Source organism: Panthera pardus, unplaced genomic scaffold (genome assembly GCF_024362965.1).
Source record: "Panthera pardus isolate Hobbes unplaced genomic scaffold, ASM2436296v1 HiC_scaffold_3, whole genome shotgun sequence".
Lineage (NCBI taxonomy): Eukaryota > Metazoa > Chordata > Mammalia > Carnivora > Felidae > Panthera > Panthera pardus.
The window spans coordinates 13,509,454-13,521,476 of record NW_026526876.1 but is presented as its reverse complement, the minus strand read 5'-3'; the positions used below and the strand labels follow the sequence as shown (position 1 = coordinate 13,521,476).

Genomic DNA, 12,023 nt, shown 5'->3' with positions numbered 1-12,023 from the left:
GGGGGAAAGGGCCGAATCCCAGGCACTCCCTCGGGGAACTGTGGGGTCCTCCCAGGTCTTGGAGCTCAGAGGAAAGGCAGCTCTGCACTTAGGGAGGCTGGCAGAGGGCAGAGAGACCCCAGCCACCTGGGCCTGTCTTTCCCTGCTATCCACGCTGCGCTCTTCAGTCTTGGGGTGGGGGTGGGGGGGGCGGGGGGGGCGGGGGCTGAGGACTGCAAGGTTCCCACCCAGGAGGAATCTTCAGTCCCCAGGGTGGGGGATGCCAGCCCCCAAGTCCTGTGAAGATGGGGAGGCATCTGGGTGGCGGTAAGAGGGACCCTGAGCTGGGCAGGGTGTGTGTCTAAATAACCCGAGGCCAGGAAGCCGGTGCCCCACTGCCAGGAGCAGGAAGTGCCACCACAGGTGAGGGGGCTCCTTCCTGCAGCCCCACCCCCACACCAGTGCTTCCACCTCCAGCCTGTGGGGGGAGCACGGCAGGAGCAGGTGACTGGAGGCTGCCACCTGAGGCTGGGCTGGACTGTGAGATGGGGGTCGCCTTCCCCCCACAAGTGCCCCTACCGACGGACACCCAGGATCTAGGCGTCATCCGGGAGGCCCAGGCCCTGTGCCCGGGCTGGAGGCTTGGGCTCTGCTCACCTTTTCCCTACGCGTGCATGTTTACACGAGAGTTCTTTAGTATTTTGGGGTGAGGGTGGTTGGGCCCTAAACAGGGGTTGGGGGCCAGGCCCGGCCCAGCCCAGCCTCTCTGAGTGCCAGGGTTCTTTCCACAGGGAGTGGGTGGGGTGTGGTCTGCAGCATGCAGAAGAGAAAGCAGGAGGCTTGGTGGCCGAGGCATCTCCGACGGGGCAGTCGGATGGACTCAGCCATCTGCCCACGTACCTCAACCACCGTAGCAAGGCCCCGGGAGGGAGTAACCCTCCACTCCGCCCCCCCACCCCCCACCCAGCCCACAGTCGCCAGTGCCTCCGCCACCTCCCCTGGTCCCAGGAGACCTGGAGTGTCATTTCAAAGTCGGCTGGGTGGAAAGTATTCCTGCGGTCCCTGCTGGGTGGCCGCCACCAACGGCCACACTCCTTGGCCCCTCCTCAAACTTTAGCCCTCTCCAAGTGACAGCTAAGAATAATGGGGCCTTGAAGCACCTTTCTTGGGACCAGCCGGGGCGAGCGCCGGCGGGCGCGGGGATGGGGAGCGCCGGGGACGGCGTCCCACCCCACCGGGTGGCGATCCTGGACGCCCCAGGGGAGGGGCGCGGCTTTATCCGGCTTCGCAGGGCGCGGAGCCACCCGGGGAAGCGGAAGTTCAGGGAGGTCGACTGCCTGGTCGGCGATGACCCAGGCAGCGCGGGGGGCGCGGCCCGCGAGGAAGCCGAGGTTCGGATGGGGCGGAGATTCCGGGGGGGGGGGGGGGGAGACTGGGGAGGGAGGCCTGTGCGCCCCGGAGCTGAGCGGGGAGGGGGGGGGCGGAATGGCACAGGGTCAGGGGTGCCGCCTCCGGGGTGGGAGGGCGAGACCTGGGGGCCGGCCCGCGGGCGCGGGGGGGAGCGGGACCGGCCCGGCGAGAAGGCGCATCTCCCTCCCGGCCGGGGTCTGCCCGGGGCGGGGGTGGGGTCGTCCCTCAGCCCGGAGACAGCTCGGGCGCCGTCGGGAGCTGAGGGCGCCCCTCCCGCGCGGCGCGGGGTCCGGGCGGGGCGGGCAGGGGCGGCGCCAGGCGGCGGTGACGCGCGGGGGACGTGCGGCGCGAGCGGCCGGAGCTCCGAGTCCCCCCGGCAAGGCGGCCAGAGGCGCGCGGCGGCCGAGCGGCGGCAGGTAGGCGCGGCGCGGATGCTCGGCGGGGCGGGGCGGGGCCGGGACCCTCGGCCGAGTCGGCGCTCCCGCCCCTCGCCCCTTCCCCTCCGGGCCTCGGGCGGCCGCCACCGAAGGGCTCCGGGGAACCAGCCGCGCCCCCACCGCGCCCTCGGACCGGCCCCCCGTGCGCCCCCTGCGTTGGGCGGCCCTGGGGCGGGGGGTGAGTGCTGGGCTCTGTCCCGGAGGCGGGTGCGCGGGGCGGCCGAGCGGGGTCGCGGGTGCGAAGAGCTCGGTCCACGGCGGCGGGCGGTATTTGGTGGGGCTGCCGCCGGCCCGGGCCCCCTCCCGAGGGCGCGGGGAGCACGTGCGCTCTGGCCGCCGCGCTGGGCGGCGGTGGTGGTGGTGGTGGTGGTGGTGGTGCCGGTGCCGTGGCCCCGCGGGCCTCTGTCTCACCTCCTCCCGCCTCTCCCTGCGCCCAAACACTCGCCTCGCCGTCTGGCACCCGCCCTGGGTCGACGACTCCCAGGCCAGGCCCGGGGCAGAAAGGTGGGGAGCCCGTTCTGAGAATCAGGCTGGACTCCCCCGTTCGCCTCTACCGCCTCCCAGACCTCTACCCCCTGGGAAAACCAGCGGGGCCTCAGTCTATTTATCTGAAAGGTGGGTTGACAACATGCCTGCCTGGATGCTGGACCAGGCCAGTGGACGACAGGCTGTGAGTGGAAGAGAAGCAGTCAGGTCACGGCCACTGGGGCTGCCTGGCCTCTAGATGAGGGACAAAGGGGCAGCGCGGAGGCCAGAGTGCTTTTCCATCCCAGAGGCCCTGAGCTGCACGTCCAGAAGTGCACACTGGGTGTGAGAGGGAGCAGACACAGGAGCGTGCCCTCGAGGTTGGACCGGGCCTCTGTGGGTGGGCCATGACTGAGGAGTTGTTCCCATGGCAGGAGGCCCGCCCCCAGAAGGGGCACAGGTGGGGTGGAACCTTCCTGCCCAGAGGCCTGTGGTGTGGACAGGACCTGGGGTGTGCAATGGGAGGCCTGGCCCCAGGGCAAGCTCTGTAATGACTCGGTGTGACCTTGGGCAGGGCCTGGTACCCAGGAGGCAACCTGGCTCTGACTCCAGCTGCAACCTCGGTCTGGAGGGGTAGCAACAAAAGGGGGTCTGTGCTCTTCAGGACAGTGGCCAGGGAGTGTGTGTAAAGGGGGGTGGGGGGGGGCTGTGCTGTCCTCTGTGCCAGGCCCCCTTGCTCTAGGGTGGGTCCAGCAGTGACCTGGCCGGTGCCACTCTAAGGTTAGGAGTCCAGCAGGGTGCCCCAAGGGCCCAGGGCCGGAAGACTGTCTCACAGAGCAATCAATCCATCCGAGGCACCTCTGGGTCAGGCCTCAGGTGCGCTGGGCCAGGACAAGCGTAGGACAGGAGTGGAGAGGCCTGAGGATCCTCACGGTGCCGGCCCGGCAAGGACAGACCTCCCGGCCTCAGTCCCCATCTGTGAAATGGGCGGGGTGGGGTGGCCTTCAGGGAGAGTTCTCAGTCCACTTTCACAGCCGGTCACAGCGCCCACATGGCCGGGCCCCTGCCGAGGCAAACCGAAGCCGGTCCCGCCCCGGGGGGAGCCGCGGGAGGGGCCACAGGATCTCCTTCCGCGCCGGCGCTCACTAGCGCCCTGTGCCGTTCTGGGGCTCCCTGACCCCAGCGGCCCGGGCGCTGGCCTATACGGTAGCAGACTAGCAGACGGGGAGAGCGCCTACTCCAGGCAATACGGCGGCGGCTCCTCCCTTGGCGTGGTCACGTCCCCCACGTCCCTCGGCCCAGCGAGAGCGGGGTGGCAAGGCGGAGCTTGCTCCCTTCCCACACCCCTCCCTGTCTCTACCCTGCTGGTGACCGCCCAGCCCCACCAAGGTCGGCCCGACCCCCACCTGCCACCAGGCCCAATAGGGTGGCGATGGGAGGGGCCCCTCCTGGTTACTGAGGTTGGCCGTGCAGAGCCCTTCTTGGCCTTGGCCTTAAAACACTAGCTTTGGGGGGCGGGGTGGGGGTGGGGGTTACAGGGAGTCGAGCAGTGGGACAAGATGGCCATGTGATGGGCAGGCTGGGCAGGGTTCAGGACTAGAGGGGGTTGCTTTGAGCCTGCTCTAGCCACCACTCTGAGCCCTCCAGACCAGGGGGCTCTGACAGGGTGAGCCCAAAACCATACACAGGACCACAGCCCACAGCCCACAGCCCCCTCCTTGTCACATGAGGCATCATGTTGGAGAGGGGCTGGCCCCAGGGCAGGGTGTTTTCACACCACTGGCCTCTGCAAGATGTAAGAGCTTTGGGAGCGCCCTGGGGGACTCCGTGATCAGTGGATATGGTGTGGAGGGCCCAGGCTGGCTTAGCACGCTTGGGTCATGCCTGGGGCAGACCTTCACCCAGTGCTCAGGGCCCATCTCCCCAGAAAAAGCCCCAGACACCTCCCTCCAGTCAACAGCTCTGCCCACAGGTGGGGGCAGGGCGGAGGTGGGCATCTGGGGTCTTGTGTCAGCCCTGGGAAGCGGACAAGCACCCAGACCAGTGTTGCTTCCTGAGCGCTGGGTGGATGGAGGCATCCGGATATATGTTACCTATTTGCACAACAGGGACAGCGGGGAAAGGAAGCTAGGGAGCCTGGGAGGCTCTCCCTCCTCCTGAAGGTATGGCACTCTTCTGTCAACCACCCCCTATGCTTCAGGGACCTTGGGGCTCAACTGAAGCCAGGTGCGAGCCACAACGGGGCTGTTTCTTTGGTGCCCAGGCGCGTGTCCCAGGCGTCCTGGTGCAGGAAGAGCCCAGGACGGAATGCAATTGCTCCTCTCCTGCCCCACCTGCCTGGAGCTGGTCTTTGAGGACTGGAAGTCTGGCTAGTTAACTAGCCAATCTCCCCAGGAGGCGAACCTACAGGCTCTAGAGTTGGAGGCCACCGCAGCGAACCTCAGGGACACGGCCTGCCCTGGAAGCGCACGGGCCAGAGACCCAGGATCCAAGGTGGGTGAGAGAACCACCTACAGAAGCCTAATGGGGAGTGTGGCCGGGCTCACTGGGGACGGCAGTGGGTCTGCAGGCTGGAGTGGAGCAGCAGAAGGGGTTCTGGAAGTGGGAGAAGCCGAGATGTGGGGGTGGTCAAGGCCAGGCTGTTTGTGTGAGTCTGCCCCAGCCCTCCAGGTGGAGGTGCCCAGGTGAGTACAGGCGGACAAGGGGGTGATGCTGGAGCACACACCTGGCAGGAGGCCAGGCTGGCTCAGGGGCTGGGGTCTGGAGTCCTGACCCACTGGGATGCCGGCCAGCCAGTGGACCCCTGCGGGAGAAGCTGGCAGAAGGCCTGGATTTGGGAGCTCCGATGGGTGGTCTACGGGAACGGGCTGTTCGAGTGACCCCCATGCATACTCTTCTCTGGGCCTTCCTCTGCTCAGCTCCCAGCCGCCTGGGGCTGTGGGACCTTTTCGGGAATTGGGGGGGCAGCTCCTGGAGCCTCACCTGACCCAGGAGCGGACACACATGCCCCACCGGGGAGATCAGCTTTCTGAGGTCCAGAGGGCGGGTTATTTCTGGGCCGGGGACGTGGTTCGCATGCTTCCCTGGGAGGGTAAATGTCATCACAAGTCCAGCTGGCTGGTGTGTGCCCACAGATGTGCTGGCACCGCCTCTCCTGGCACACTGCAGCGAGGGTCCCCGACCAGTCCCCCCAAGGGGGCCTCCATTCCAGGCCCTCCTCCCCCTATGGGTTGACAAGACCCATCTTGCTCTTAGAAATCCCAGCCCCTTCTCTACCTGGACGCCCTACTGAGCAAAACCCCTTTGCTCCAAACTGAGGCCCCACCAATTCCCTTCCCTGCTTGCCCACCACCACTGCCCACTGGCAAATTGAGATCTTGCTGAGAAACTTCACTTTGAAGCCTGGCTGATGTGGGCAATGAATAGGGGGTCATTTTAGTGTGGTTGGCACCCTAGGCTGGCGGGGCAGCTGGGAGGAAAGTGTCTGAAGTCTCTAGGGATGGGTGGGAGAGATGGCCACGCTCCCCACGTAAGCCTCCCGTGGCAGCCACTTGGCCCACACAGGTCTTAAAGCATGCCATATCCTCCTGGCACCTAAGCCTTGGCACCCCTGCTCCCCTCACCCTCCTGGATGCTAGTTCAGGGGATGCCCCATGTCCCACAGGTGGCCAGCGTCTGTCTCCTGAGGACCAAGGGAACCTCCAGGGAGGGCCCAGCCCTGGCCGGCAGCAGCTCAGCAAAAAACAGGCCATCTAAGGTGGGGGCGCATGTTCCTCTGGCGAGTGCCAGGCGCGGCTAGTACAACCAAGATCTCAGAGGGAGGCCCCGTATTCTGGAACTTTGGGTATACAGACTTGAGCTGCTCCTAACTTTTGGCGTCAGACATCCCTCTTTGGCCTTTGCATGGCCCACTTGGTCTATTTTTAAAAATCAGTGAAAGCCCATAAGCCCACAACCCAAAACAAACCGGGATTCTGGGGATGACCAGCTCCTCTGGGCCCCCATGACCGCCATCGCTGTCCTTTGTCCTGGGGCTGTTTGTGCTTTCTGCCTTAAACAGTGGCGTTAAATTGTAACACATTCCTAAAGTGCATTTTTTTCGGTTTTTTAATTAAGTTCTCCTGCTGCGTGTACCTCAGGGATCTTTTAAGCTAAAGACAGTGATGAATAGCCGGGGCCTGCGGTTTTGGCTGTGGGATGTGTTTGCCCCTCCGGCCGGTCCTCAGCACATGGCTGCAAGGTCTGAGACAGGGTATCTGGTGGGGAGAACCCAGGGCTGGGGCCAGACTTTCCTGGCAGAGGCCGGTCCCAGGTTCCAGGTATGCCTTAGATACGCAAGAGGGCCAGCTGGGGTGCTGTGCAGGCCATGGGCCTGGAGGCTTCCCTGGTCTGGGTGCCCCTGTGCCCCTCTTAGCCTCAGGAATTCCCTGCAGCTCGCTCTTAGGCCCAGGAGGCTTCTGAGCACTCGGGGCAGGGTGGGTGGGCCTAAAGGGCACGGGGTCCAGGAGCCCAGAGAGAAGAAAGGTTCTCTTGGGTCTCCCAGAAGCAGTGCTGGTGGCAGTGAAGCCTGGCCCAGCTGGCAGCCAAGGCAAGCACTGGAGTGGACCTCTGGCCCAGCCCGGGGTGGGGGCCCGGGCCGCGCTCTGCTCCAGTGGGCTGTGTCAGCCCTGTCATCAGCCTGATGGCCAGCTGGCTCCTGGGGGGGTCTGGTCATCCAACAGTGGTGCTCTTGAACAGCAGCTACTGCTGGGAATCACCCAGAAAGTCCTTGAAAAACACCCCCAACACAGGCCACACCCTTGGGTCAGAGCCTCAGTACCCCCCAGACCACTGAATCAGGATCCTAGGGAGCACCTGTGGCCCGGATGCTGGGGGCAGGGAGAAGGGTTATTCTTCCCACGGCTTCTCCCCCACAACGCTGACCCTGTGCTCACACAGGCCAGGCACAGAGGCCCTTGTCCTCACTCCAAAGTCCTGTCCCAGGTTCCATGTATGCCTCGCACACAGAAATGGGCCCCCCAGGGGCTCTGCAAGGTCAAGGATGAGGTTGGAAAGGGGACGGCGTGGAGCCAGGTGGCTGACACAGGGGCTGTGAGATCTGGTTGGGACGCTCCTGGGCATCAGTGTAGGTGGGGCATTTACACCACGCAACTGGCAAACTCCCCCTTGGGGCTTCTGTCCTCCAGAGCTAGTCTTTGGCCGCTGGCAGGAGAGGAGAGGGCTGCGGTCCGGGCAGCACCTGCACTGAGGAGACGCTCTCCTGGGACCAGCCTCTGTCTGGTGAGCTGGGGGGGCGAAGGCACCAGCCTCATCCCTGGCATCAGGTGGAGGCGGGGGGCTCCAGCTGGACGTCTGGCCCCGGCACTCCCAGTTCCTGTGCCTCAAGGGGGCTAAGCTCTGGGCTTGAGAGAGGTCTGAGGGTTTGCCCCAGTAGGCTGCATGGAAGCCTCCTCAGTGGTACTGCCCGATGGCCTCTGCTGGCGACCCCCAGTCCCGCCTGCACAGCAAAGCCTGTAAGCCTCAGCCCCTCTTGGTCAGGCTCTCACTTGGGAGCCCCATTCCCCGGGTCGGGGGTGGGGGTGCACGGCTGGCCACACCTAGATTATTAGGTCTCAAGGGACACCACCCCAGGCCCCCTCTCACAGGACCCACCTGCAGCGGGGGGTGGGAAGTGCGGGCTGCTCCCCCAACAGGGTCAGGCGAGAGGACACACTGGGCTGACTTCCCCGCTGGGGTCTGTCCTCCTCAGGAGGAAACCTGAGACCTTGCTGAGCCCAAAAAAGCCACTGCCCTTTAGAGCCAGCTGGGTGGGAGCGGGCCAGGCCTGAGCGGGGGAGGGAGCACGGCAGCTGCCGCTCAGCCCAGACCCTCCAGCCTGGGGCCAAGTGCAGGTGAGGCCCCAGGTGAGGGCCGGAGGCGGGGCTCTCAGGTAGCACAGGGGCTGACCCAGCCAGACAACCCAGGCAGCCTGCCTTCCTTCCTCAGGGACGCACAACCTGTCCTCCTGGCCATGGGCGGCGCCGTGGTTGACGAGGGTCCCACCGGCATCAAGGCCCCTGATGGGGGCTGGGGCTGGGCCGTCCTCTTCGGCTGCTTCGTCATCACGGGCTTCTCCTACGCCTTCCCCAAGGCGGTCAGCGTCTTCTTCAAGGAGCTCATGCGTGAGTTTGGGATCGGCTACAGTGACACGGCCTGGATCTCCTCCATCCTGCTGGCCATGCTGTACGGGACAGGTGAGGGGCTGTCACGCCCAGCGGTCACCTCTGGAGTTCACCGTGTTCAGTTCTAGTTAAGAGCCGCACACAAGCAAGAAGGCCTGGGGGTGGGAGATGGGCAGGGCCCAGGGGGGCCCCTTTCTGCCCCAAATCCGTGGCTCTCCATGGGGCCAAACCCAGCACAGGCCAAGTCTTTGTAAGACCTGTCCGACGACAGGCTGTACCTGCACAGCTGTACGTGGTCCCAGAGGACGAGGCTCTGGAACGGTCCTTTACGGACAGTTGGGTCTCGACGCCTAAACAGAGCAAACAGAAAAGAGACCGACCCGGGAGCATTCTGCTGCAAACCGTGCTTTGCTTGGGAAGGTGTCTGGGCACGACTCACATCCTGGGCACCTGGCCTGTCTGCTGAGCTGGGGCAAGGGGCACCGGGGAGGGAGAGTCCAGGCCCAGCTCTCTGCCCCCCACCCCCAGGCCCACTCTGCAGCGTGTGTGTGAACCGCTTTGGCTGCCGGCCCGTCATGCTCGCGGGTGGCCTCCTGGCATCCCTGGGCATGGTGGCTGCGTCCTTCTGTGGAAGCATCATCCAGCTCTACCTCACCACCGGCGTCATCACCGGTGAGTGGGGCCCAGCGGGGAGCGGGGCAGGCCACAGCACGCTCACTCCTCAGTGGCCAGATAACGGGCCGGGCGGCGCATCCAGAGCGAGGGGCCTCTTGGGAGGGGGCGGCAGTGGGTTGCCTCCCACCCCTGGCGCCAGTCTCTCCCTCGTTCCCCGTCTGTCTCTCCCAGCATGTTAGTTGGTGACAGGGGCTTTGAATGCACACCGGGTCCCCTCGCATGGACACCCACAGACCCCACGTACAACTGTTCAGGCCGGAGCCTGTGTCTGGGCAAACGGGGGACAGGGACAAGGGGCCAGGAGGACTGAGCTGACACCTTTCCCCGCCTGCCCCTCCCACAGGCTTGGGCTTGGCACTCAACTTCCAGCCCTCCCTCATCATGCTCAACCGCTATTTCAACAAGAGGCGCCCCATGGCCAATGGGCTGGCGGCCGCGGGCAGCCCCGTGTTCCTGTGCGCCCTGTCCCCGCTGGGGCAGCTGCTGCAGGACCACTATGGCTGGCGGGGCGGCTTCCTCATCCTGGGGGGCCTCCTGCTCAACTGCTGCGTGTGCGCCGCGCTCATGAGGCCCCTGGAGGCATCCCGGCCGGGTTCGGGGCCCGGGCCCCAGCGGCCAGCCAGGCGGCTGCTGGACCTGAGCGTCTTCCGGGACCGTGGCTTTGTCATCTACGCCGTGGCCGCCTCCATCATGGTGCTGGGGCTCTTTGTGCCCCCCGTGTTCGTGGTGAGCTATGCCAAGGACCTGGGTGTGCCCGACACCCAGGCTGCCTTCCTGCTCACCGTCCTGGGCTTCATCGATATCTTTGCCCGGCCCGCCGCGGGCTTCATCACGGGGCTTAAGAAGGTGCGACCGTACTCCGTCTACCTCTTCAGCTTCTCTATGTTCTTCAACGGCTTCACGGACCTCACGGGGTCCACGGCCAGCGACTACGGTGGCCTGGTGGTCTTCTGCATCTTCTTCGGCATCTCCTACGGCATGGTGGGGGCCCTGCAGTTCGAGGTGCTCATGGCGATTGTGGGCACCCAGAAGTTCTCCAGTGCCATTGGCCTCGTGCTGCTGCTGGAGGCCATTGCCGTGCTCATTGGGCCCCCGTCGGGCGGTGAGTGGTGGGTCACAGCCTTCCTGGGGAGGGGGACCCACCGTGGGAGGGCTCTTGGCTGCAGGGACACCTACCAACGTGGCCAGGCCACCCGTATTCCAGCAGGAGTGAACGCCAGCCATGCCCCCCTCCTGAGGACCTGCTTGGTCCACCACGGAGGGGGCCACGGGCCTAGACCAAAGGCAGGCACGTGCCCGAATCCTGAGGGTGGTGCTATCCCTGCATGCAGGCCAGCTCAGAGCCCAGGTGGGGGGTTGGCTTTGGTTACTTTGGGCTTTTACCCTTTGCAAAGGCTGAGAAAATACCGGGGCGTAAACTTAAACGGTGTGGGCTAGGGTCTCTCCAGCTGACTCTGTAGGCCCGCACCCACAGGGGACCCCGTGAATTCCAGGGCTGTGCCTCGGGGGTCCTGGGGTCCTTCTGGGGCCTAGGCAGTTCCCGTGAAGGCCACGGGTCAAGAGGCCTCCACGGTGACAGGTGACAGGCAGTGTGACCAGATACCTCCGGGCACCTCAGACGAGGCTCCCACCCTGAACCTGCACGGCTCCAAACCCTCCCCCGAGCCTCTTGGTCTGTGCTGCCTGTGGGGAGGGAGAAGCCGGGACAGGGTGCCCCTGGGCTGTCCCCGACAGCACAACGGTGCACAGGTAGCCGGTGACCGTGGGGGTGACCTTCAGCCCAGGCTGACGCTGTCACCCCTTTGTAGGCAAGCTCCTGGACGCGACGCACGTCTACCAGTACGTGTTTCTCCTGGCAGGGGCCGAGGTGCTGACCTCCTCCCTCGTGCTGGTGCTGGGCAACTTCTTCTGCATTAAGAAGAGGCCCGAGGTGGCTGCGGAGGAGGGGGAGCGCCACAAGCCCCCCGCGGACGTGAGGGTGGACTCTCGGGAGGTGGAACACTTCCTGAAAGCAGAGCCTGAGAAAAACGGGGAGGTGGTTCACACCCCAGAAACGAGCGTCTGAGCCGAGGAGGCCAGCAGGGGTGAGGGAACCGGACAGAGACTTCAAGGCTCGTGTTTATTTCACAAACAGGACTGGCTTGGGTGGGGCCGTCCGTGTGTCTCGGGGGGCTGGTGAGGTGGGGACCGTGTCATTCCAAAGCAGGTCTGTGGTAGAGCCAAGCCTCGAGGTTACAAGCCGTCTGCACCAGGACACAGCCTGCTGACCCCAGAGCAGCCTGGTGCCCACCGCTGTGCTCAGGGACCTAGAAACCCATGCTTCAGAGACAACACGACCGGGGTCAGGGGCGGAGCGGCACCGTCTCGGGAGAGACACCCCCCCCCCCCCACCATGTGGCTGGCTGCACCCCGTCCCGCCCCACCTCCACCACGGCGCTCTAGCCCGCCCCTCGCCGAGTGTTGGGGGACAAACCTCCCTTCCTCCGCTTCTGAAGGTCTGAAATAAACCCGCGTATGGGAGGAGCCACCTTGGAAGGAATGTCTTCAAAGAGCCGGGGTCTCATTCTACGAGGGGCAGGGGTCTGACCGTTGGCTCCAAACTCACTTTTTCAACAGACGACCTGGTTGTTTTTACAAAGTGGCTCTGGCCTTTGTCAGCTGGGTCGGCTTTCTAAGTGCTGCTGGCTCTGGACCCTGTGTCGCTGGAGCCCAGATGGCTCAGAGCATCCACCCAGGGGCCCCGTGGCTGGAATGGGTCTGGCCGCACCCAGGAGCCCCTTTGAGGCGTGGGCACTTCAGCGGAGACATACGTGTGATTCGTGTTCACTATGTGTGTGTTTAAAGAAAATGATCTTCCTGCCTTCCATTTATTCACCCCTCGGTCGGCTGATCGTGG

At 65.0% G+C, this 12,023-nt stretch overlaps 2 protein-coding genes across 6 annotated transcripts in view; one reads left to right on the top strand and one right to left on the bottom strand.

Annotated features, from left to right (window-relative positions):
* Positions 1–1,472: 1,472 nt before the first annotated feature.
* SLC16A3 (solute carrier family 16 member 3) lies at positions 1,473–11,993 on the top strand. 5 transcript variants are annotated; one of them, XM_053893338.1, is made up of 8 exons: positions 1,473–1,805; positions 4,400–4,453; positions 4,555–4,784; positions 7,478–7,571; positions 8,277–8,524; positions 8,981–9,124; positions 9,471–10,229; positions 10,936–11,993. In XM_053893338.1, the coding sequence occupies exons 5-8, from the start codon at positions 8,302–8,304 to the stop codon at positions 11,190–11,192; spliced, it is 1,383 nt and encodes a 460-aa protein (XP_053749313.1). In that variant the 5' UTR covers positions 1,473–1,805; positions 4,400–4,453; positions 4,555–4,784; positions 7,478–7,571; positions 8,277–8,301; the 3' UTR covers positions 11,193–11,993. The 5 variants fall into 5 exon arrangements, with proteins under 5 accessions (XP_053749313.1, XP_053749316.1, XP_053749314.1 ...); XM_053893341.1 differs by lacking the exon at positions 4,400–4,453; XM_053893339.1 differs by lacking the exon at positions 4,400–4,453 and having other exon boundaries at positions 4,492–4,784.
* CSNK1D (casein kinase 1 delta) overlaps positions 11,233–12,023 on the bottom strand; it is a 32,924-nt gene continuing 32,133 nt past the window's right edge. The window contains exon 10 of the mRNA XM_019465837.2: positions 11,233–11,446. The gene's annotated coding sequence lies outside the window, so the exon portion shown is untranslated. The remainder of the gene's footprint in view (positions 11,447–12,023) is intronic.

Excerpts from the sequence above, each read along its gene's own strand:
- SLC16A3 (XM_053893341.1), top strand. The coding sequence starts at position 8,302 with ATGGGCGGCGCCGTGGTTGACGAGGGTCCCACCGGCATCAAGGCCCCT. Across the intron at positions 9,125-9,470 it reads CACCACCGGCGTCATCACCG|GCTTGGGCTTGGCACTCAAC; the intron begins GTGAGTGGGGCC and ends CCCCTCCCACAG. Across the intron at positions 10,230-10,935 it reads CATTGGGCCCCCGTCGGGCG|GCAAGCTCCTGGACGCGACG; the intron begins GTGAGTGGTGGG and ends ACCCCTTTGTAG.